General features: G+C 43.8%; 1 protein-coding gene across 1 annotated transcript in view; it reads left to right on the top strand.

Annotated features, from left to right (window-relative positions):
* Positions 1–536: 536 nt before the first annotated feature.
* Positions 537–23,376, top strand: part of grip2b (glutamate receptor interacting protein 2b) — a 197,487-nt gene continuing 174,647 nt past the window's right edge. The window contains exon 1 of the mRNA XM_046385014.1: positions 537–1,522. Within this exon, the coding sequence (XP_046240970.1) occupies positions 1,468–1,522 (55 nt within the window). The 5' untranslated portion in view covers positions 537–1,467. The remainder of the gene's footprint in view (positions 1,523–23,376) is intronic.

The raw sequence follows: 23,376 nt of genomic DNA, 5'->3' as shown, positions 1-23,376 counted from the left end.
TATCGATGGACAAACAAAGCGATACTTCTTTAATTAGCGACCACACTATGTAATCAGCAATCTAGGATTTGCATCAAATCAATTACATTTTGAAAGACAGCACTGGGAATTTGTGACAACTCAATTAACAAAACAAGCAGACGTGCTGTCATGAGTGACAGAAGGTCAGCACAGCCTCACTTGCATCACATGGGAGCAGTCAAGGACACATAAACAACCCTTTGGTTTTACACTCACCACATTAAGACGAAGGTCAGTGAAGTGCAGTGAAACGACCCACGAGTGCCAACACACTCCGTGGACACACTGACCCAACCCACTGCTTTTCATTCTGCTGTTAATCCCATTCAACTTCATGTGTAACTTTTCTTCGTGTTACTCAAAGGTACACGCTGAATTTTCTTGTTGTTGTTGTTGCTGTGGTGAACTCACATGACCCCCAGCAGAGCTCCAGCTCACCTGAGCAAAAGGTCCAATTAGACCAACTCAAACCACCTGGCCTCACCAATCATCTCATTCCACACAGTGTCAGTGTTCCAGCATTTCATCAATCATGCTTTGTAAGGCTGCAACGTTCCAGCAAACGTCAGCCTGACGTGTTTGATGTCTCGGGAAACTTTTGGATCTCTGCCTGAATTTAAAGAATAAATAAAAAAGGTTCTGTGAGTTTGAGCAAAGTTTGGCAGCACATAATGAGTTAACGAACACCCCACCAGCAGCAGCTGCTTGTTAAGACTTAACTATGAGCCCAGATATGTCATCCTGTCCACATCGGCTCAATGCATGCCAATGTAGCTTCTGCAGTGTAGGCCTGAGGATTTGTAACTTCTAATTAAAAGCACCCAAATGTAAATTGCCTAAATGTTCTTTATAAGCAAATAAAAAAAACAAACATTTGAACTGATACTGAACTCAGATGGGGGCGAGATGAGCGGATACTGAGAGTGAAGGACAGAACATTGAGTCAAAAAAGAGAGGGACGGAGTAGGTTACAAAGAAAATAAAGTCCATGCAGCCAGAGAGAGAGAGAGAGAGACAGCAGGGGTGACACACAGAGAGGGGAAGAAAGAGTAAAAGAGAGGTGACTCGAGTCTGTTAGCAGAGCGCGAGAGGAGACGACAGAGAGAGAGAGAGAGAGAGAGACCGACCATTGGTGCCGCAGCGGGACCGACTGTCACACGGACTGCCAGCGGGGTCGTTACCGGAGAGAGCAGCCGCTGCTCGCCGTTTCCCTAAAGACACAGCGGGGGACGAACACAGGAGGGAGAAAAGAAGGAGAAGAAGAAGAAGAAACAGGGGGGGTCGTTACATTGGCCGTGGCTGCTGTCGCCTGCGTGTCACCACCTCCACCGGACAGGATCTACTCTGCTCATCATCATTACTCCTCTTCATCATCCCTCATCACCATCACCCCCATCCTCCTCTTCATCTAGACCTCTCGTCCACTTCCTCCTGTCCTTCATCACCATGCCGGGCTGGCGGAGGAACCTCACTTTCTGTCTGCAGCGGATGCACGAGGAAGGTAGGAAGGCAAAACAAATTCAGTGTGCGCTTGTGTTTGCGCCAGCACGTGAGTGTGCGCCAGCGCGCGTTTGCACGCGGACATGGTTTTCCCGCTGCTTAAATTTGTGCTGAAATGTGAGCAGTTTGTTTGTTTGTGAAGACACTTTGAGTCTTTGCAGTTTCTGCTTCATGTGTTTAGAGTTTTCTGGATCACTGGAAGTGTGTGTGCGCGCGCGCGTTTTTCTGCGCATGTGTTATGTGGACTGATTGAGAAGCACCTGCAGCTTTGGTACGAGTGTGTGGGTGCTTGCCTGTGTGTCTGCGTGCGCGCGTGAAGCCTGTGTGTGTGTGCGTGGACACGCTTGGTCTGTTGGAGCCGCGCGCCGTGCGCACACATGTCACCACTGGTTTGTTCCGCCGTTTCAGCAGAGACCGCGCGAGGCTACTGATGCTGGCAGGTCAGGGTGTGTGTGTGCGTGTTCGTGTGAGTGGGAGAGCGCGGGAGAACAAGAGAGGGGGGAGAGACGGTTGGTCCTGCAGCATGAACGCAGGGGGAGGCAGACGGTGATGATGTTGGTCAGCCACAGTGTGCACGTGCGTGCGTGATGGTGCGCATATGTGAATGTGTGCAGCTGAGAAAGTGTCGCGTGTGCAACAGAGACAGAATGGTGTTGACAGTCGTATTAATGAGAGGGGGACTGTTCTCTGCATGAATGCCACACTGTGTGTTTCTGTAGGAGGAGGTCGAGTTTGACTCATTTTCAATATATATGAAAGATTAATACTCAAATCCATATTTAGTATATTCAGTATTATTCAGTAATATAATTAGCAAACAATAACAGTGTATAATTTTCTTTACTTACTTAAATGATAGGTTCACGTTTCTGAAGCCTGTCCATGAGTCCATTGAAACAAGCTTTTCTTGCTGTGGTGACTCCTTCTGTATCCTCAAAGCAGTTTCAGTGTTGGCGATGGGAAGTAAAAGCACACTGATCTCAGACTTCAGCTCTTTCAGTTACAAATCGTGCCAATATGTTCTGAAGGTGCTGATGTTTTAGCACGAAGGCCTCTTTGTGTTGCTACTTTGTGTTCCTGTATTGAAGCTCAGCAGTGAGATGGTGTCCAGAGAAACACGAGATCCCAACCTGATCCCAAGAAGGAGTCTTCAGCCTGTGTTTTTGAGTTTTTCTGAGCCCTGTTAATAACTGACCTGCTGTGATTATTCCTGCAGCTGGACACAAAAGTGTATCCACTGCATGACAGGGCATTGATGTGCAGCATGCCCTGTTTGTGGACACGGTCTTGGGCTGTTTTTCGTGGTCTGGGCTCAGCTCCAGCATTCCAAAGAACTTCATGAAAAGAGTTTGTCTGGGTTCTCTCCTCTATCAACATGATGTGTGCACAAAGCCGCATCCAGAAAGAAATGGTCTTTGGAGCCTGCGAGGAACTCCAATCTCAAAGCCATCCAGCATCTTTAGGAGGCCGAGTGTGAGCCAGGTCTTATCTCCCAGGATCACTGGCCAGTCTCGCTAATGCTCCTGTGGCTGAATGAATGGGAGCAAATCCCCACAGCCAGACTCCAAAATCTGGTGGAAAGCCTGAGGCCAGAGGAGTGGAGGCTTTTATATCCGCGGATTAATGGAATGAGAAACACACAGCAACATAGAACACACACAGAAGTAAAGTTCAGGTGTGTTCTGGTCATGTAGCTGTACTGATGGCCGCGTTAATGGACTCGTGATATCAAATAAGATTGGTGCAGATTGGTGATCTCTTGTTTTGTGAATGACAACCCCCCCCATCCCTAATCACAAAAAGTCTGACTCACACTCACCGCAGTACATGCAATAGCACAGAATTTTTCACTTTTCTGCTCCACTCCTTCGTCTGGCCAAAACTCAATCCTCATGACAAAACATAACCTTTCTCCTCCCTGACTGAAAATTTTATTCTGACTTTTCCATCTACGCCAGTTATTCTTCTTCTTCTTCTTCTTATTATTATTATTTTACAGGCAGATGTTGGGTCTGAGAGGCCGGCGTCCTGTGGAGGGGCCTCACGCAGATCCTCTGCAAAGAGCAATCAATAGAACTCTCTGATCCGGCTCTCCTCTGGGATCACCTTTGCACTCGTCCCCTCAGTAGCTGTAGAGGTAGACGGGGCCTTGGCAGCCAACCCCCTCATAATGGGTATCCAATCACTTTCCCCCTCTGTCACCCTACTGCGTCTTACCCTCATCCCCTAAATCTCTCTCTCATGTAACTTATCAGTGTCTTCACTCCGTTTCCTCTTTTTCTCCTGCTTTCTTCTCTCCACACTTCCATGCACACACACACACGCACACCCTTTATAAAATATACTGACTGTATCTGTATCTTAGTCTCACAGACGTTTAGACTGATGCAGCCCTTGTGCTGATGTATATGTGTTCTGTCGTGTTGTCTGTCAGTTTTCATCCACTGTATTGTGCGTCGCCCTGCGATTGACTGGCGACCAGTCCAGGGTGAACCCCGCCTCTTTCCGTTGTCAGCTGGGATAGGCTCCAGCTCCCCCGCCACCCTGACGGATAAGCGGTATAGAAAATGGATGGATGGATGGATGTATTGTGCGTCACGAAGAAGAAGAAGAGTGATTCACTCCATCACCGTCTTACATTAGTGTAACTCTGTGAGGATCTAATATCTTCTCATTGAAAGTCGTCTGCATGTTTACTTCATCTGTATGTGAGTGAGAATGCGTGTTCAGGCGTATAGTTCATGTGTGTTTGCTGTAAGACTATATTTATGTGCGTGAGTCAGTGGAAAAGTTGTGTGTGTATGTGTTTGCGCGTGACAGAGCGAGACACAGGGAGAGATAGTGCGGGGATTGTGTTTGTTCGTGATGTGCATGTGTGTGAGCGAGAGATGCAGCTTATACATCAGTATGCTGGATAGACGGCGACCCTGCTGTCCAGTGAGAACTGCCTTATGGACCTATGAATGGCTGTTTGAGGTCCCTCATTCTCCCAGTCCTTCATCTTTGACGGGGGGGGGGGGGGGCTCTTCATAACTTCATAAAATGTGCTTGATTTAATATATATATATATATATATATATTCTTTGAATAAATAAATCAAGCTGTACTACAGTGAAAAGAGAAATGATACAAACATGCAAATAAGATCACACGTCACATTTATGAAGAATTTTTTTTTGAAAAATGACTGAAACAATTAGTCGCTTATCAACATAGTTGGCAACTAATTTCATTTCAATTATGACAAATTGATTGTAATTGACCAGTCATTGCAGGTCTAAGAGTATGTGAATGAGTTGTTTTTACATTACATGATCACTGTTGTGACTTTCATTACATATTACTCACTGAAAAATGAAGCACATTGCTTTGCTAATTACTCATCAGCGGATGTAATTACTTGCTTTGCTTATCGTTTGAGCAGCTCAGTCAGAGGTGCTTTTGAAGAGCTCCAAACACACTCACACTCACATTTAACACGCATAGAAAAAAGAAATGACACATTGAGGTTTAACAAGCAGTCAGCCTACGCTGTGGAGGTTCTTACTGATCACCAGCAGCTAGCTTAGCCGTAGCAGCACTCCAGATGTCCTCATAATGAATCTGTGTGGTTCCTACATCCTCCAGACTGCAGCAGCCTGGTCCACAGGAGGGCCGGTGTGGCTGCAGGTTTTTGTGCCAACCAACCAAAAGCACACCGTTTGACCAATCAACTGTCTGAAGACGGAGATCAGTTGATTAAATGAGTCAAGTCTGGTGTGCTGCTACTTGGTTGGAAAGAAAACCTGCAGCCACACCGGCCCTCCTGTGGACCAGTTTGAGATGCCTTATTTACGGTGTGTCCTCCTCGTTTGTTTGAAGCTGGCCGCATCCCCACACCTCCAGCCTGTCTGCCAAACTACCACATCCTTAGTCTGTCTGTCTGTATTTACAGTCTCATCCAACTCCAAGTAAGATAATAAGATAATGTTGTGTCACTCAAAACACTGGTTGGTTCAAGCCAGGGGTTCTGAACCTTTGGTAACTTAAGGTCCACTTCAGATTGTTATAAACAGGAGAAAAGTGAAACTGGACTGTGACAGGATTTCACCACAGTCCACCCACTGCGCTTTGGGCTCACTGCCTGCCATTATGAATCCAAATGTAATGTATTCGTGGTCATATTTCCTCACCACATGCTTTGGAGTTTTTATTGGCACAGGGCTGTCTCCCACATCACTTCTTTTTCTTTTTAAAAACTGCCTCTTTTCATGCCATTGCATTTGATGGAACGTAGTGGGAAAATAAAACCTGCTGTTGTCTCTACCTGATGCATCTCAAGATGTATTGTTGGAGTGGAGAGATTCAGCCATAATTGGTGATTGAAATTATACATTTCAATTAAATGTGATGTTTATTATTTATGTGAATTCTTGAACACGTCTAAAATAATGCCCACCAGAAAATAAAGCAGAGACAAACTAGTGTGGAGATGGGAAACAAAATTCCCAGCTGGATACTGTGGCTCATGGAGGAACAACCAAAACATAAAGACAAAGCTAGTAGACAGGCAACAGTTTGTTGAAGGCCCTTTTCTATTCCAGCATGACTGTGCCCCAGTGCACAAAGCAAAGCTCCATAAAGACATGGTTGGATGAGTTTGGTGTGGAAGAACTTGACTGGCCCACACAGAGCCCTGACCTCAACCCCATCCAACACCTTTGGGATGAACTGGAACGGAGATTGTGAGCCAGGCCTTTTGGTCCAACATCAGTGTGTGACCTCACAAATGCTCTACTGCATGAATGGGCACAAATTCCCACAGAAACACTCCAACATGTTGTGGAAAGCCTTCACAGAAGAGTGGAAGCTGTTAGAGCTGCAAAGCTGTCTGTGTGTTTAGAATAAGATGTCATCAAAGTCCCTGTTGGTGTAATAATCACCTGTCCCAATATTTTGTCCATACAGTACATATGTACAGTAAAATGACCACTCCACTGTTGTGAAATAGTTGTTTGATCAAAACATTTCATTTCCCTGTTGAAGGGCAGGTTATGAGTAAACAAGCCTCACGCTGTCTGAGTGTGTGTGCATGTGTTTGTGTTTGCAACACCAATCCATCAGGCAGACCATGTGGGGAAATTTAAGGGTACAAATAATAATGACCTCTGTGATTTGCATGAAAGACTGAGAAGGAGGAGGAAAGGAAAACGAGCGAGGAAGAAAAAGGAGACAGCGTGTGAGAGACCTGAGAAGGAGAGTCATAAGAGAGAAAAACAGAGGCGAGTGTGAAGGAGAAAGATAGAAGGCCCGGTTTCTAGTCCTTATCAGCCGAAGGAGGAGATCCCATTAATCAGGAGACGAGGAGATCAAATAATGTGCCGGTTAGTGGAGAGCAAGTCGGAGATTGTATGTGTGGGTGTGTAATAAACTGAGTGTGTGATTTAGCTCCAACCCAAAAAACCTCTTTTAATAAGGCTTAGTTGTGTTATCACTGATGGATGGAGAGGGGAGTGAGAAGACAGGAAAAGGAGTAGAGGAGGAGGTCGGAGGAGAAAAAAGGAGGAGGAGAGGAAATACATGAGTCAGAGGGCAGAGCGCAGCACTGACGGTGCTGCTGGCAACATTTAACATCAAGGCACCATTAGTGTGTTTATTTATAGGTATTAGTATGATTACCAAATGGGACCATTAGTGAGAAAATAAGCAGCGTATGACCTCCACACTGCTGAGAGGAAGGCTTCATTCCATTTATCATTTGTTATTTTGAAGAAATGACACTGAAACGTCATGTGGTTGGCATGTCGATCCCTGACTGTCCACACAAAACGCTGAACCTGCTGTTGGTGTGTGAGTGTGTGTGTGAATGGGTGAATGAGAGGCAGATTGTAAAGCTATATGAATTCAGTCCATTTACCATTAATACTGCACTAATCTGCAAACACCTGTTCATTTCACAGTGCCAGAAAGTGTTAATAGGAATGAGATGCAGGCCACATTTTAATTAGGTAGCAGTAACAGTGTTATTTTTGATGTGTTAGGAAGGATGGCTGAGTTAGCTTTAAAATAAAATTTGGTTAGTGATGTCTAAATGAGCGTGATAATTGCTGGCCTCCATGGGCCCCCTCCTTTCTCCTATTCCAGCCCTTGTGGAGGCCCCTGGATAGAGTGGTTCCTCTTATGTTCCGAAGCCACGCAGGTTAGCTGAATTGGTGTAAATGTGAGTGTGAATGGCTCATGCAGGCCTTGAAAGTGCAGTCAGTGCAAATGGGATTTAAATTCCTGCCAACTTTAACCAGCTGACGCGCGCTGGCCTTCTTCACAACTGGAGTAATCATACCGTAGCATACGACAGTCAATTCTCTAATGCTGTAGTGACATCTGAAAATGCCACATGCAACACCTTTTGCTGAAAAGGTCGCAGCAGCCACCTTGTGTCAATCAGCGATCATGCTGGAGCGTTCTTTAGTCAGACTCAGAACCGCTGGCTGCTGAAACATGCCTTCAGTGAAGATATCCGAGTAGCTCACTGAGACTTCAAATAATTTTTGTATGTTTGCTCTTGCTCTTAAGAATCAGGATCTCGAATGCTGCAGAACAAGCACACACAAAGTGTTTTCAGTTATCAGATCATCGCAGTGAGAGAGAGCTTGATGTTAGACACAGTGATACACACTTCTACACTTTTCCTTTAGGGTTTAATTCCAAAGAGCCCGTCTGTAGCAGAAGGTTCTATAACATAAGAAAGTGGGCGGAGGTTGTCATGTAAATGCTTGTTTGTGCGAGTGTGGTTTGTTAAAGATTCAAGATAGCGCTGGGTCGTTTTTCAGTACGCTTGCTGCAAAGGAGGGTGAAATGGTTTTTACTTGATTCCAAAGTGCAGACAACATAACATCTGTGAGGAGGCGATGTTGATCTGTGACAATACTCAGATTGTTTCAAGTTATCCGACCTTTAAGACTATCCTCTTCTGACCTTCCACGGGGTGTACAGTGTGTGTGTGTGTGTATATACTCTTCCAAGAAGCTGATTTCCAGGGCTGCAGCACAGGGATGCTCTACATGTCATGCAGAGGCTTGTCCATAGCAGGTACAGTATATAACAGCTGTTGTTTGTGAGTTACACAGTGATGCATCAGCTTTGAGCGAAGCTCCCTGCACCGACTCTGCCCCTGAACCAGCTGAGAGTGCAGCTCGGACCGCCTGTCATGTGGAGGTAGCCTCAGGCTCATGTTTTCATCTTGTTTGTCCCTGTGGTGTCTCCTCAGTGAGACAGTGTGTGGAGAGCATCTTGTGCCCCTTCATTTCCTGAATGTCTGCACGTGATGAGTTTTTCAAAATTCTTGTACAACAAATAAAGGACAATTTTGTAAGAGGATAAACTAAAATGCACCCATTTCACTGTGAGTAAAGTTTTGTGTTTTGACAGTTTTCATTGATATTTTCAATCAGTGCTCTAGTGAGAACCACCCACTTCACCTCAGCAGTGTTACGGCCTGAGTCCGCCTGTCTGATCTACAGGTTAATTCACATGAACATTACCCTCATATACAGCAAACAGCTTGTCAGTGCTTTCCAAAATGATCCAAACTGCCAAGCTGTCCATGTTTGCGTTTTCTAATCGGCCACTTCTATGGTTAGAGTTCAAGTTTAGGCAAAAGAAAACACTCATGGATCACAGGTAAGGAGATGCAACCCTCAGCTCCTTGTGTGAATGTCGATGATGTTTGGTGAACAGTCTACCCAGATGTCTTCGCCTCAAGCGCATTTGAGACCATGTAACGTGGAAACAGAACTTACAAGAGACAGATTAGAGGAGGACTGGTCTAAACTGATACCATAATACTAAGCTGATATCATATTTCATTAGGCTGTTGCTGCCTTGTGAACGCCCACATCCCAGATTATATCAGAAGAGTTTGTGGTGTCCAAGCTCAAATCGAGGTAATCCTAATTGCATCAGGGTGTTATTTTAGAGTTCTCACTGCTTTCACAGACGGAGTAGTGCTCACCATCATGTGTAAACTGATATTAAAGATCCAGTGTGTAGCAATTCGGGAATCTCTTGTCAAGAAAGCAATATTCATAATAATGTTTTCTTGGGTAACCAGAAACGTGTTTTTTCTAGCTGTGATTGTGAAGCGCCTGCCATGTTTCTACAGTAGCCTTGAATGGACAAACCAAACGCCGGCTCTAGAGAGGGCTTTCACTTTTTTTTTTTTTTTTCAATTCAGTTTATTTATATAGTGCCCATTCAAATTCAAAACAAAAGTTATCTCATGACAGTTTAGAAACTAGAGCAGGTCTAGACCAAACTCTTTAATTAAATTCAAATCAACACACCTGGAAAGGTAGGGTTGAATGGAAGGATTTTCGGTTGGTTTCAGTCTGCAAACTCACTGCTAGATGTCACTAAATCCTACAGTCTGGTCCTTTAATGTGTCCCATTAAGTATTTGTTTTCTGGTGAGGAGATTACATGTCCATCACTGAAGAATGGTAAGGCTTTCAAAGTTATTCTGTAACCAAGTAAATTACAACATAATTAAACTTCTAGGTTCATGATTAGAAAAAGCCTGACTTTGGTCACTCCTAGTGGTCAAAAATGGCACTACACTAGTGCGCTGTGACGTTGAAATACGTTACCAATCTGTACAGTAGCTACAAAATACCATCAGTGCAAACGCCGTTAATTTCACAGCGCGTTTGCGCTGTGAAACAGCAGAATTTCACAGTGTAGGTTGAGCTTCAAGGGTTTGAACGCACACGTATGTGACAGGGGTTATTTTAGTGTTGAATGTTCTACAATGCAATGTATTATGAGTCCTAATCTTATTTGTAGTCAGTGTATCTGCACATTGTCATCTTGTTAATGTGTTATTGTGGACCATGTAAGAAAAGACGTTACCTTGGCATTTTCTGATGAGAAAACACAAAAAGTGTCTTCACAAAAATAGCAGTGACGACCTGTGTGTGTGTGTGTGTGTGCGTGCGTGCGTGCGTGTGTGTGATGCGTGTTGAAGGCATGTAGCCGTAGGTTAGCAGTGGGCGAGAGCATCATAATAGGATGTGACGATGACTCATGCACAGCAAAAACAACAAACGCTCTTCTCTTCCCTCCTCTCATCTCCTCTTCCTCTTTACCGTCTCATCTCAGGCTCCCTTTTCGTATTTCTTTTCCCCGTCTCCTTTGATCCCTTTCTTTTATTTTGCCGTCTTCCGTCTTTTGTCATCTTTCCACCTTCTCATTTCTCTTCTCTTATCTCGTCATGCATCACTCCCTCTTGCATCTTAACTATGTTTCCTGTCTTCTTCCTGTCTCTTCCCAAATTTTTTTTGGCTTTCCTCTCCTGTGGTGGCTTTTTTGCCTTGCAAATACTTCTTTCCTCCTATTGATTTTTATTATTTTTCCTTTAATCCCTGTCTTTTTGATTATGTGCCATTTTCTTCTTTCTTCTCTTTTGTTTTCTTTTTTGCCTTCTTCCCTCTTCTCGTCCCACCTCCCGTTTAATCTCCTGCCTCTTTTCCCTCTTCTGCTGCTTTCCAGTCCTTGATGGATAATGATTTCGTGCCTAAACCGATAGTGTTATAGTGATAGTTATTTTCTAAAATCATTTTATGTATTTTGCCAGCCAAATTCATTTACAAAAATTAGGAATAATGTCCAGACGATGCCTCGTGCCCTGCCATCAGACACTTTGGCAGGGAATGAGGCATCGAATTTATGCGCACTGGTAATCATGGAGTGGCGATGCGATTTGAGGGTGGATGCCATCCTCCTCATTAACCCGCCATCCCTCCTCTCCAGCAGGGCAGAGGGGTTGTTGATTGAATATGTTAGTCTTGTTGGCCTCACTCAGTGATCTTTTTCCTGACTGTTTGGCCCGTCCGACCACCCAACCATCTCCGGAGCTGGAATTTTCTTGCTCTTCATACTTCCATGTGAGACAGACACCTCGATAAATGACGCTTGAGAGCTCACTACAGCGTCTTTGAAGCAACGGAAGGATTTAAATTGCACATTTTACTCTCAGTCCTGAGCTTCTGTCAGTTTCATCTTGGAACTGTAATATCCTCAAAACTATATGCTCTAAATGCTCAGTCCTATACTGTGTTGTAGCCTACACACTCTTTAGTGTCTCCCTCATGACCAAAGTGACAAAGTGTAGTCGCCTGAGATTGAGAGACAGAGACAGTTCTGCCTGTGGTATCCCAGTATTTTTATAGTATTTATATGAACATTAAGTTGTGTTTGTAGCAAAACGTGAAAAAGACGTGACCACTGATAAAGTATTTACTGTAGGATCAGTGTTTAGGATTTGGGCTGTTCTACTTCTCACAGAGCATTTCACAAACCCACCTGTAGTCTAACTTGAAAGTTAAATGTCGTCACTCCCTGATCTCTTTTGTGCTGAGCTTGGAAGGATGCTCAATGTCACAGACTTCATACCAGCTGCATGTTATGTATTTTGCAACCTGTTGTTGCTGTCTGAAGGCCTTATGGAAGATGTTTGCCTGTCTTAGACTCGCTCAGTCTTGATTGAGCTGTGATTTTGTTTCGCTTCATTCATTCAGACTGACATCATGTCTCTCTAGCCCGTCTCTCAGTCTTCACAGGATCTGCAGTGACTGAGCTTGAACTTGGAGCATATATCACCCAAAAGTTCGGGGTATCCAAGCTAAGAAACAAGCTAATCTACAGTCCTTAATCACCAACAGCTGTTTGCTTACCAGTCTAGAAGAATCATTCAGCATCAAACCTCATGTCTTTCCTGTCTCCAGCAGTGGAAAGTGATGTTAACTGTTGTTTTTTTCTTTCTTTCTTTCTTTTGAATGTTTAAAATGAAAACATATAGCTCCTTTAATCCCATCTACAGAGCTCTAAATGGGCAATTCCTGCTCCAGCCCAGAGGAACAGCCATCAGTCAGAAGATTTATTTGAATTGCTGAGCAAATCTGAGATGTGGTGCTTGATTCAGATGATTGATGACTATTTGTGTGAAAAAATAACCAAAAACAAGTGAGATATCATTTTGGTTACATCACAGTGATCCAACCCAGACACAAGCACCATTGTCTCCTTCCTTATAAAAGAAAGATGAGTCAGTCATCCACCCTGAAACGTGTCTGCATCCTGATGTAGTAAAAAACAAACTGCTTACCAGCCTCTTCTGCAGTCAGTCAGAATTCTAATGCATTCAAGACCGAAGCACTTCAGATTGTTTTGCACCTTGCACACGCTCACATGCGTACACGCCCAACGGTGTATCAGTGCATCTGACCTGCTGTCTGTCTCTCTGGCTCGTTCTTGATTAAAGTCTCTCGTGTTTGTGTTGGGCTGATTGCTTTCCGAGGCACCTCTCTGTGAAGGCGAGCTGCACACGTCACAGCTTCTTGTAGAAAGAGCAGCCGCGGTTTTGTTCATTTGGTTCATGATCCTTGGGCCACTGAAACCTATTTGAGTCATGTTGTCGAATATCACAAGCACATTGGTGACGACAAGTTTTCTTTTCCTTATTCCCGGGGAAAGAAAGTACTTTTTGCAGAGGTATGTGGTTTCCTTCGCCAAAATCGAGATTAGCTTTGTCCCCGCGGACGGGAGATTTATGAGCCTCAGAATGAAATTTTTGTCAGTGTGTGACCCAGAAGGGAGATTTTTTTTAAAGTGGTGCAAAGCATTGTTCCATGACAAAACACCACATCGAGGGGAGTTGTTTTTGTCATTCTTTCTCCATTTGTTTTACAGACATTTCAAGCGTACTGATGGTGCAGACTGAAGCCTGTAGAAGTCCCTCATTTCCCATATCAACAAGGTCATCGACTTATCAATCTCACTGCGTCTCCTCTGCTTTTGTCCGAGCCGTCTCCTTGTCCTTCTTTTCTCCCCATCTCATTTTGTGCTTTTGCCTCTTTTCACAGCACTGCTTGATTCAGTTTCATTCATTTTTAGAGGTGACGTATGACAAAGGTCACGTGGTTACACGGTGCAGATTCCTTGCTGCATGTTGTTGCTCTTCCTCTTTTACATCTGGAAGCATATTTCTCTCTTTACCACAAACCAATCCGTTTTCAGTCTGTTTGCATATGCACAACAAACACTCTTGTCCTCGTGTTCCTCTCTTTCACACAAACACACACTTTCAGTCTGCTGCTCTCCGACACCCTGTGTATCTGTGTGCTTACCAGCCTATCTGCCTCTCTGCTGTCATTATCTGCGAGCAGAGGCAATCATTTGTCTCGAGCAGGGAGCTTCATCTGCGCTGCCGTGCATTTGTCCTCATTGCGTCCTAAATTTGAATTGCTGCTACACCTCCAACCGCTGCCCTGCAGTACACTACTATACCCTCTGTATATTATAGCAATATCCCACAACATCAACATTTCTTTTCTGCAGTGGCCCTTTCAATATCTTGCTGTTCTGTTGGACCTAGCTTTGATTCTCCACTGTTCTTTCATGTTCTGCCTCTGCACTATTATCTGATAAACCCTCTGTTCTTTTGTACGTTTAAAATTGTTTTGCTCCAATCTGCTGCACAAATCCATAGTTCCATCATGTCCTTGTTACGGCAGATTCCTGAGTTGCTGTAACAAGATGGTTGCCGAATTGTAGATAGTATATTTATGCATTCTGTTGTTAAATGACGGTTGGTGAGGGCTAGCGGTGTACTGAATATCAGGCATATCGGGACAAAGCCCAGGGGTCGCCACATCGGTGGGCTGGTGGGCCATCAGGAAAGTTTTTTATCAGCCACCCGGCCTTGTCTGTCATTCATCAGGGTGTGCTGAGTTTGTGCTCCCAGCAGTTGGTCACTGGTCAGTCACAGCCAAGTGACAGCTGATTGGACAGTTTTGGAGATTGTCCTCATCAGTGCATCATGAGGCCCAACGTGGGGAAATGAAACTGTAATTCATTACAATGAAGGAATGTTTCTATTGAGCCTGCACAGTGGCAAACTAGTGGAGGTCAGTGTATTTAATTTGTTTGTTCTACAGTATCTGGTACCATGCATACGCAGACCTCAAGATGCAGACTCCTGCAGGGTTGACTACACATCTCCATTTGAACTGAACTGTGTGAACTTCAATCAGTGAAAGATACCCGAAGTTCTGCTCTACCAAAGGTTTATGTGGAAAAACAACAAAATGTTCAGGCAATGAGTTTTGTAATATAAATGCTGAGCATGAGTGAAGATGTACGTGTTTTTGCTACTTATGCCCGACACTCTTCTGATATAACCTCTCCATTACACTCCAGAATCCTGCTGCAAGTTCCACAACATAAACCAGGGCTCAGCAGTATCACAGAGGATAAGAGAGTGAGTGAGTGTGTGTGATTGGTGAAGGTGTGTGTGTGTGTGTGTGTGGTGGGGGGTGGGGGGTATAGTGGCAGAAAAAGCCAGGGAGAGATTGGAAGAAAGAATGAGCTTGAGATGGGGTGAAAGAAAGTCGTAAGGCAGAAAGAGTGAGAGGGAAAAGGAGGGAAAAAAGAGATAATTGAATTTTAAAATGTCCTTTTATCGATCCAGGGAGCAGAACAGTACGGCTGCTTTTCACTGCATCAAAACACAGAATTACATCAGCCCTCTTCTCCCTTGATATAGACGAGAAAACAACAACATCAAGTACTACAATGGTATGAAATAAAAACTGAGCAGAGGACCGGGGGGAGGAAGCCATCCAAAGCAGACTGTGGAACAGAAGATGGAGGGAAAGGGTACAGCAGCTACAGGCAAGGCGCCCAGTGATCAGGGAAATTTAACCCAAAATCTCTGCTGCTGCTGCTGTCAGTGGCCACCAGTCAGTGTGATTTCAGCGTGCAGCTTCCTGTGGTGGACACTCGATTGGACTGTGCACATTACCAAAACATATAAAGACCAGACCGTATGTTTAGTCACTGGAGTCACAAAGCCTCGGGAAAGACGCGTTTCCGTCTCAGTTCATCTCTTAATGTCCACTTGCATCCACTGACTTTTTGTTAGAGCAGATCTTTACAAAATGCCTCCATGATTGTGTAGAGTTTAACTTGTCAAAGGGATGTTCACGCATACATCCAATGTCCACTGAAATCTGTACCTGTGGTTGAAACATTTCTCTCACATTTATTGCACCTCAGCCCTTCGTTCTGTAACCGTGAAGACGGAGCTCAGCAAACCTCACCAGGATCAGAAAAGCTCTTAGAGAAGAATTACGTCAGCCTGTTTCCACCTGATGAAGACAAGGAACACAACAAAGCTTCTCCACAAAGATGAAGTGGAAGCGAGAAAAGTAGAAAGACCCGAAAGAAATCCAGCTGTGATGCAAACTTCCTTGACTGAGGTAGATGAGAATAAATCAGCTCCCTGACTGTTAGAAAACCTGCATTCACAAGACAAATGGGAAGTCTCTGAACAATTTATTACTGCTGGGAATGATGAATTTGCATTCACATTATGTTAGTCATAATTCATTGTTTGATCTTAGAAGAAAACACATTTTCTAGTTCATCCATCCATTTCCTATACTGCTTATCCGTCAGGATCGCGGGGGAGCTGGAGCCAATCCCAGCTGACTACAGGTGAGAGGCGGGGTTCACCCTGGACTGGTCGCCAGTCAATCGCAGGGCCAACACACAAAGACAGACAACCACACACACACACACTCACACCTAGGGACAATGTAGAGTAGCCAGTCAACCTAATGTGCATGTTTTTGGTATTGTGGGAGGAAGCCAGAGAACCCGGCGAAAAACCCACGTGGGAGGACGTGCAAACTCCACACAGAAGGGTCCAGACCGGGATTCGAACCTGGAACCCTCTTGCTATGAGGTGACAGTGCTAACCACTGCACCACCGTGCTGCACACATTTTTTAGTTGTGGTTCAAATGTCTAATGGCCACGCAAGGGAAACGGACACCTGACAGGTAACATTTTAGCAAATGACTAAATCAAGCTGTTCATCAAATGCATAAATGCTGTATGTGTAAGCTTGTTTGTTTTATTTCAGTAAAGAAAATGTCATTGACTTTTTTTTTCCCCATTCAAACTCAGCTTTCTAGTTGAATAAATCAGGCCGCGTGTGGTTGTGTGTGTGTTGTTGATTTTGTTCAGTCTACAGAGCACACGGTCTCCCGCCAGGCCATGTGGATGAGCTGTGTTTTGTATCCTTGAATGTCCTTAAACTGCATTCAATCTTCACCTCGGCAAAGTAGCACCCTGTCCATCTGTGTGTGTGTGTGCATACATGTGTGTGACTGTTGCTCTCTCTCTGGGTAAGAGAGTGTGAATATGTGTGTGTTTCTGTCGCTCTGTCATTATTTATGTGTGTTTGTGTATTTGTGGCCCCTTCTGCTCGGCAGTTTTGGCTGGCTGACCTACAGACAGACAGGGCATCTCCACAGAGAGTTATGGCCTTTTCTGCAGCACTGTGCGTGTGTGTGCATGTTTTTGTGTGTTGTATGTGTGTGAGAACCTGTGTTTATTTATGACAGAGCGGATGTGGGTCTGTTGGTGAATGCTCAGTCCATGCACGTGACGTCCTTGTTAATGTCGGTTTGTCAGTGTTCATGTCTGCCTTTGTTTTGCATGCCTGTGTGTGTGTGTGTGTGTGTGTGTGTGTGTGACCCACTCAGCGTTCACTATGTGTTTCTTTATCTCCTCACAAGCCCAACATGCATTACACATCTGCTTTGTTTGGCTCTGCAGCAACACGCACGGTCCAATCATGTGTCTCCGACCAAGCCCAGTTTCCACATGAGAACAAATCCCGTTTTTCAGATGACTTCTTTGTCAAATAAAAACAAAGCTAAATGCTTTGTTCCAAGATGCAGCATTTTCTCTGTAACATTTGGCATTGCCATCTGCTTGTCCAAACAGAATCAAACCACGCACAGTTAAGTTTCCTCATTCGCCTTCAGATCAGATTTGGAGCCACTTATGCTGACCATATCTGCTGTGTGAGCAGTGAGCGGCCTGGTGACTGCAGATGTTAACATCCCAAGTTCAAGCCCATGAACGGCTCACGTGTTGTGGAGAAATGTCATCCGTAAACATGAGTCACCGTAAGCTCCAGGTGTCCTGAAAACAATATTTTCCTGTTATTGTTATGCACTCACTCCATCACCACGTTTGACCTTTAAAAACTGGGAATTCTGTGAAACTTCTGCACAGCACATTGCACTTTTTTTTAAGCAGAAAGCTGGAATCCATGCTGGCAGGGCTGTAGTTGCTGCTTTTGTTTCTGCAGATGGTGCCGCCAACAGGATCCCACTGCCAGCACAGTTCTCTGTGGTGCTGCCTCCACTCGAGGCACGCAGTCCCATTTTCAGCTGCATTATGTCTCAGCTGGTGGTGTTGTGCTTCTGCAACATCAGAGACTCGTGTCAGAAAGGTTTTTGAGAATCCTTATCTTTAGCTTCTTTTGCTTGTGTTTTTGTCTTGTACTACCATGTGTTGTTGTTTCATTCGTTTTCTTTCTTGTCATTTCTCCACTTCAGGCAACTATTAGCTTGAGACGACGAAGGGCTCGGTTTAGGGATTAGTTTTGAAGACCAAAAATTTCTGTATAAAAATTAGATGTGGATAGGACATCTCAGACGTAGCTGAGTTATGGCATATTGAGACCTGGTTTGACCTCTTAACATTCTGTATTAATATTGAATATTAATATTGTCTTGGCTTCACTGTACAAATATAAACCAATACTACACACCTCTGTAGAGAACTGTTTTGGTGTTGCTGCTGTGCTGTGCTGTGACGGTTCATTCAGAATGTGAACTGTTATTTGCACTTCTTCTTCACCTTGTTTAGAAGGTGCCAAACACAATAAAGAACATGTTTTATCAATTCAAGAAAAACTGGTGAGTCAGTTTTAATTTCAAACTCTATGGTTATTTTAGGATCAGCTCACAGCTTTTGAGAAGTAGTCAATGATGGTTGGCTGATGTTACTTAATTCTCGGTTATTCTATCTGAATTATTGGTTATTGCGCCAGTTTATCATCATAACAAGTGTGCATGTCAGAGGGAGAGGGACTCTTGAGTACACAACAAGGGCTTGGGTCTGAATTAATCAGGCTGGCTGTGGTTTGAATTTTCAGGGCCCAACAAAATATTTTGGCCTAATGTAATTATGTAGTTGCCTTGTGTGCTAAAGTGCACCTCTTCCAAACCAAGGCTGTAGCAGCTGCACAGAACAAATGACTATGATGCACACTCATATAAAAGACCATAAATACAGCGATTATGAGGCAGTGGTGTCATGTTTAATACAGGTGAACCTTGTTGCTGTTTGCGACAAAGTAAATCAGTTAATTGGTTATTGTGGGGACCATAATTCAAAGCAAAATACATTAAATTCAGCTGAAAAAACTGTCCTGAAATGCCACAAAGGACAAGTTTAGACTCAACACACAAAAGCCAACATATTCAAATCCATCGTGATCTGTTTCTGTTTTCTCTCAAAGTTGAATGAATTGACTCATAACCCTGAAAAATATTCACAATTGGTTTTAGCGGGCAGAATTAATTTTCAGTGTTAAGCATTTAGGAACATATCGGCTTAATTAACCATCTAATGTTTGTATTCTGCCAGTGAACTTCCATCACGGTGAGTCAAGACCCCAGAGCTGTCCATGTAGGTTTAAGGAATACATAATTGGGAAATGAGAACAGACAGACGGACAACCTGAAAACATGCCTCTGACCACAAGGCATAAGAAGACTTAACGTATCACATGTCTGGGGCAAAAACTCCTCTAGTTCTGCAGCTTGTCAACAGCAGGTTGATCAAAGAGCTTATTTATTCAAAAGTCAGTGTATTTGTAGAATCTAAAGTCTATAAAAGGAGGGCTTCATTGTGGATGCTGGCTGTTGTTGGGTTAGCTTAACTGCTTATGCAGATTTCAGGCAGCTCCTTAATTAGGTTTCAGTTAATTGCACACCCACATGCAGCTTATAAGTCAATTATAAGCTAAAGTAATTGTAACACATACACTTTAGTACACGCACACACACACACACACACACACACACACACACCACCACCCTGCAGCATGTCTCACTGCCTCTCCTCGAGTCCTGTGCGTCCTGCCAAACCAATAATTTCCATGGTGCTGGGTGTGAAATGGGGTTGTGTGTGTGTCTGTTTGTGTGTGTTTGTTGGTTGCTTTATTTTATTTTATTTTATTGTACTTATTTATTTCTTTTTTGCAAAACAGTGGCTGTGCAGGTGGCCAGTCTACAACCCAGCATTTGCAAAACATAATTGCTAGTTTCATTTTGTGGGTTACTTGTTCCATTTTGTCACATCTTATAAGAGTCTTTATGTGGCACATTTACTTAGATATCAACATTTCCTATAAAGCTTCTTAAAGGGAGGATTAGCAGGAAGTGATGCTTTCTTTTTCTTCCTTTCTCCATCCACCATCCCTAAACTGTCAGCTTAGCAGCACCTTCTTCCTCTTTTGTGCCATGAAGTAACACACTGACCTCCAAACTGAAGTGGCTGACATTTTGACGCGTTACAGCAGGAAAAACACTCACAGTAACGATTGCTTAGCTGCATAAGAGTCCCAGTAAGAATGACAGCGAACCAGCATGCGCGACCACAGGACCTCCTCTAAATGGAAGCAGCAATCATGTCTGCTCCTCAGCAATGGGTTAAATGCAGGAGTTTCACTGTGCTGTATGTGACAAAATGAAGCTTCTTCTTCTGTATAAGAATTTATAAATTAACCAGATTATTGCCTGGCTGATTTACAAAGCTGCCAGCAATCACTGTGCTCTGCAGAAAAATCATAACATTAGTTCAGTGTTTCCCAACCCTTTTTGAGCCGCAGCACATCTCTAACACTAGAAAGATCATGCGGCGTGCCGTCGGGCAAAAATGTCTGGATCCGTTGGCCGCTCCGCCCGCCCAGAGCTCCGATCGGGTGAAGCTGGATGGCCTCCCCCGGCACAACCGCCAGCTGCAGCAGTTGGGAATCACTGCATTAGTCCATTTAGTGAGCATTTTAAAGCATGTTTTTCTGATAAGTGATGTCTCGTGACTTTGACCTGTGAGGACGTGCTTTGATCCTTGTCTCCGACCTAATGCCGTTTCAGTCCATGGACGCATCAAGATAAACAGTTCAGTTTTTACATTTGGCTTGGAATGATGAAAGAAAACTTCAGAGCTGTTTTAGCTCTTTAGAGAAGATGAACGAGAAGCTGTAAGCCAGAATACACATTTGTAACGTGACAGTACACCATTGTTTGTGGAGCAGGCTATCAAAGGGAATTAACAGCTTGTTCTCCCTCTCTTCTCGAGCAGCCTTAACATGCCTTTGAGCAAGGCACAGGCCAGTGGTAGAGCTGAGTTTAAAAGCAGGGACCCAAGTTAAATTGATTCTGTCCTTAGGAACGATTTGGAGGGTGTTGCCACAGAGGAAGCTACAAGCTCAGTGAGATTTCTCTGGTTGTGTCACACCGGCTGAAAAACCAACAACATATATTGTCTGAGTCAGATATTTGGAAGGTGTACAAAGCATCACCTCCACTTGGATTCAAAGGGATTTTGCAGCACTCGTGGAAGCGAGTCAGCGTTCACGGTATCTGCACATGAACTGCAGATAACCTTGCTCTGAATTTCACACGACCCACTGGGCTGATCCCATTTCCATAACATACTGTGTGTGTGTGTGTGTGTGTGTGTGTGTGACTTATCTGCTCAAGGCCTGATTTTTATCTTACCACTCTAGTTGTTGTTGTTGTTTATCACAGCTAGGTATATCTCTGGCTTTGTTTGGAGACTATAGATTCTAATACTGTAACAACTGTAATATTGCATAGACAAACATTTTCACTTTATTTCCTAAAACACTGCCCTTCCCTCAATGGTTGTCTGTGAGATGTTTGGTGAACATCCAGAAAAAGCTCTTGGTGGGGCTTTGTGCTTCGTGCTTCCTGGTTTAAAACTGTGCTGTTACACTCTGATTAGTTCTGCATTGTGAAAGTAGTTGGAGTGCTGATCTTCACCCTGCACCCACACACTCGTTTTCTTGCTCACTACAGGCGATAGTCTGATATGTTCGGCTGTGTCTACGATGTGGAATCGTGGAGAACAACAGGGAGCAGAGCGATGTTCACACCCGATGGACTGTGTTGGACTGTGTGTCGTGATGATTTGTCTTTAAGTGTGTGTGTGTGTGTGTGTGTGTGTGTACACACATGCAGCTGCCAGGGCTGGCCTGTCGTCACCCTGTCAGCTCTTCTCCCCACACACCTCACAGCTTTCTGTGAAAGATCATTTCTCTGTCATATCCAGTGGCTTCAGCACACAGAGGGCAGAACATCCCAAAGCTCCACTTTGCCACATGAAATCTTTAAAGGACAACTTAAATGGATTTCTGATTCACAGAGGGAAAAAAAATCCAAATCAATACTACAGTGATTAAACAGTGATAAGATATGATATGATAAAGCCTGTGGAAAAGTTATGTGAAATACACAATTTGTTCGTCCATTTTTTGTTCACTTCTTGTAAAGCCCTGTGCTGCTGTGTTTCATAATGGAGCTTTAAATATCAGAATCACAATGACTTGATTTACCAAAACGGTAATTTGTTGGTTAGATGTACTGACAGCTACACACACTCACACACATGCAGCAGTTTTGCACCATGGAGCTGAGGGAGTGTCAGCCAGCATTTTGAATACTAATTTTATAATTGATCTCACAAATCCAAGCTACTAATACCCGCTGATAAGAATTTCTCCTGGCCTGTTGGGTTGCTTAGGTTTCACTGACATCAGATCTGCTGTCAGTCCTTGCAATAGGTTTGTGTGTGTGTGTGTGTGTGTGTGTGTGTGTGTTTGAGAGAGAGAGGCAGAGGTAGACAGTGAAGTGGAAGACGGTTTCTGTGTCTGTGTTTGTAACCGTCTGTATTTGCTTGTTCAAGTGTGAGCGAGTGTTCATTTGAGCCAGCAGGCAGGCCACTTGTGTGTGTGTGTGTGTGTGTGTGTGTGTGTGTGTGTGTGTGTGTGTGTGTGTGTGTGTGTGTGTGTGTTCAGCTCTTACCTGTCTGCTGAAGCACAGACACACACAGACATAAAACAAAGATTATATTTGGACATTTGCTGCTGCTCTTGTAACACTTAATCAATGAGGTCTTAACTGTGGGAACAGAAGGATGATGAGTCATTAATTAATTATTGTATAAAATGTTTGTTCCATAAAATATTTCTCTTCACGTTGTCCAGCAATGGCACTTCACACTGTCGATTTTAATAATCACTGTGATATGGGAGACCGACTGCTTTTGAACCGTCCCTGGGATGGACACGTAAGAATCTCTCTGATTGGCTGAGTAGCATCATGTGATACGATTCATAACACGTGCAGTTGGTCTGTGAGCTTCCTGAGTTAAGTATATGCGGTTAACAAGTTGGATGCATTTTGGTGATTTTTGCAAACAGAGAATACAAGACGGACAGAGAAGTGCAGGAGGAAATGGACCACAGTGGGAACAGTAACCACCACTCTGAATGCTTTTCACACAGACATCACTTTCTGCATGAACTCGATAATTGGCTCAACAAGGTAAACAGAATTTGGTGGTTTTTGTTTCTGTTTCTGTCTGAGTGGCTGTTGCAGTGTGTTGCCATGTTTTGTTCTGACAAAAGTTTAGTCTGATTTAACTTTTTGCCATCTATTTTTCTTCTTGTGTGGTGCCAATTTCACCGGTCTTGCTGCACAAAATACTGATGTTGTATCTTTTCTTCGCAGCCAAGTAATTATCTATTATTGTTGCTCTGAGCATGCCTACAATCTCATATCAGCTGCTACCAACATATTCTCTCAAGTTAATATTAAATTTTAACACAATCTGCAAGGAATCAAAGCAGACTGGCAAAGTGGCGACTC

The sequence above is a fragment of the Scatophagus argus genome, chromosome 3 (assembly GCF_020382885.2).
Source record: "Scatophagus argus isolate fScaArg1 chromosome 3, fScaArg1.pri, whole genome shotgun sequence".
Lineage (NCBI taxonomy): Eukaryota > Metazoa > Chordata > Actinopteri > Scatophagidae > Scatophagus > Scatophagus argus.
This window is presented reverse-complemented; position numbering and strand designations above follow the sequence as displayed.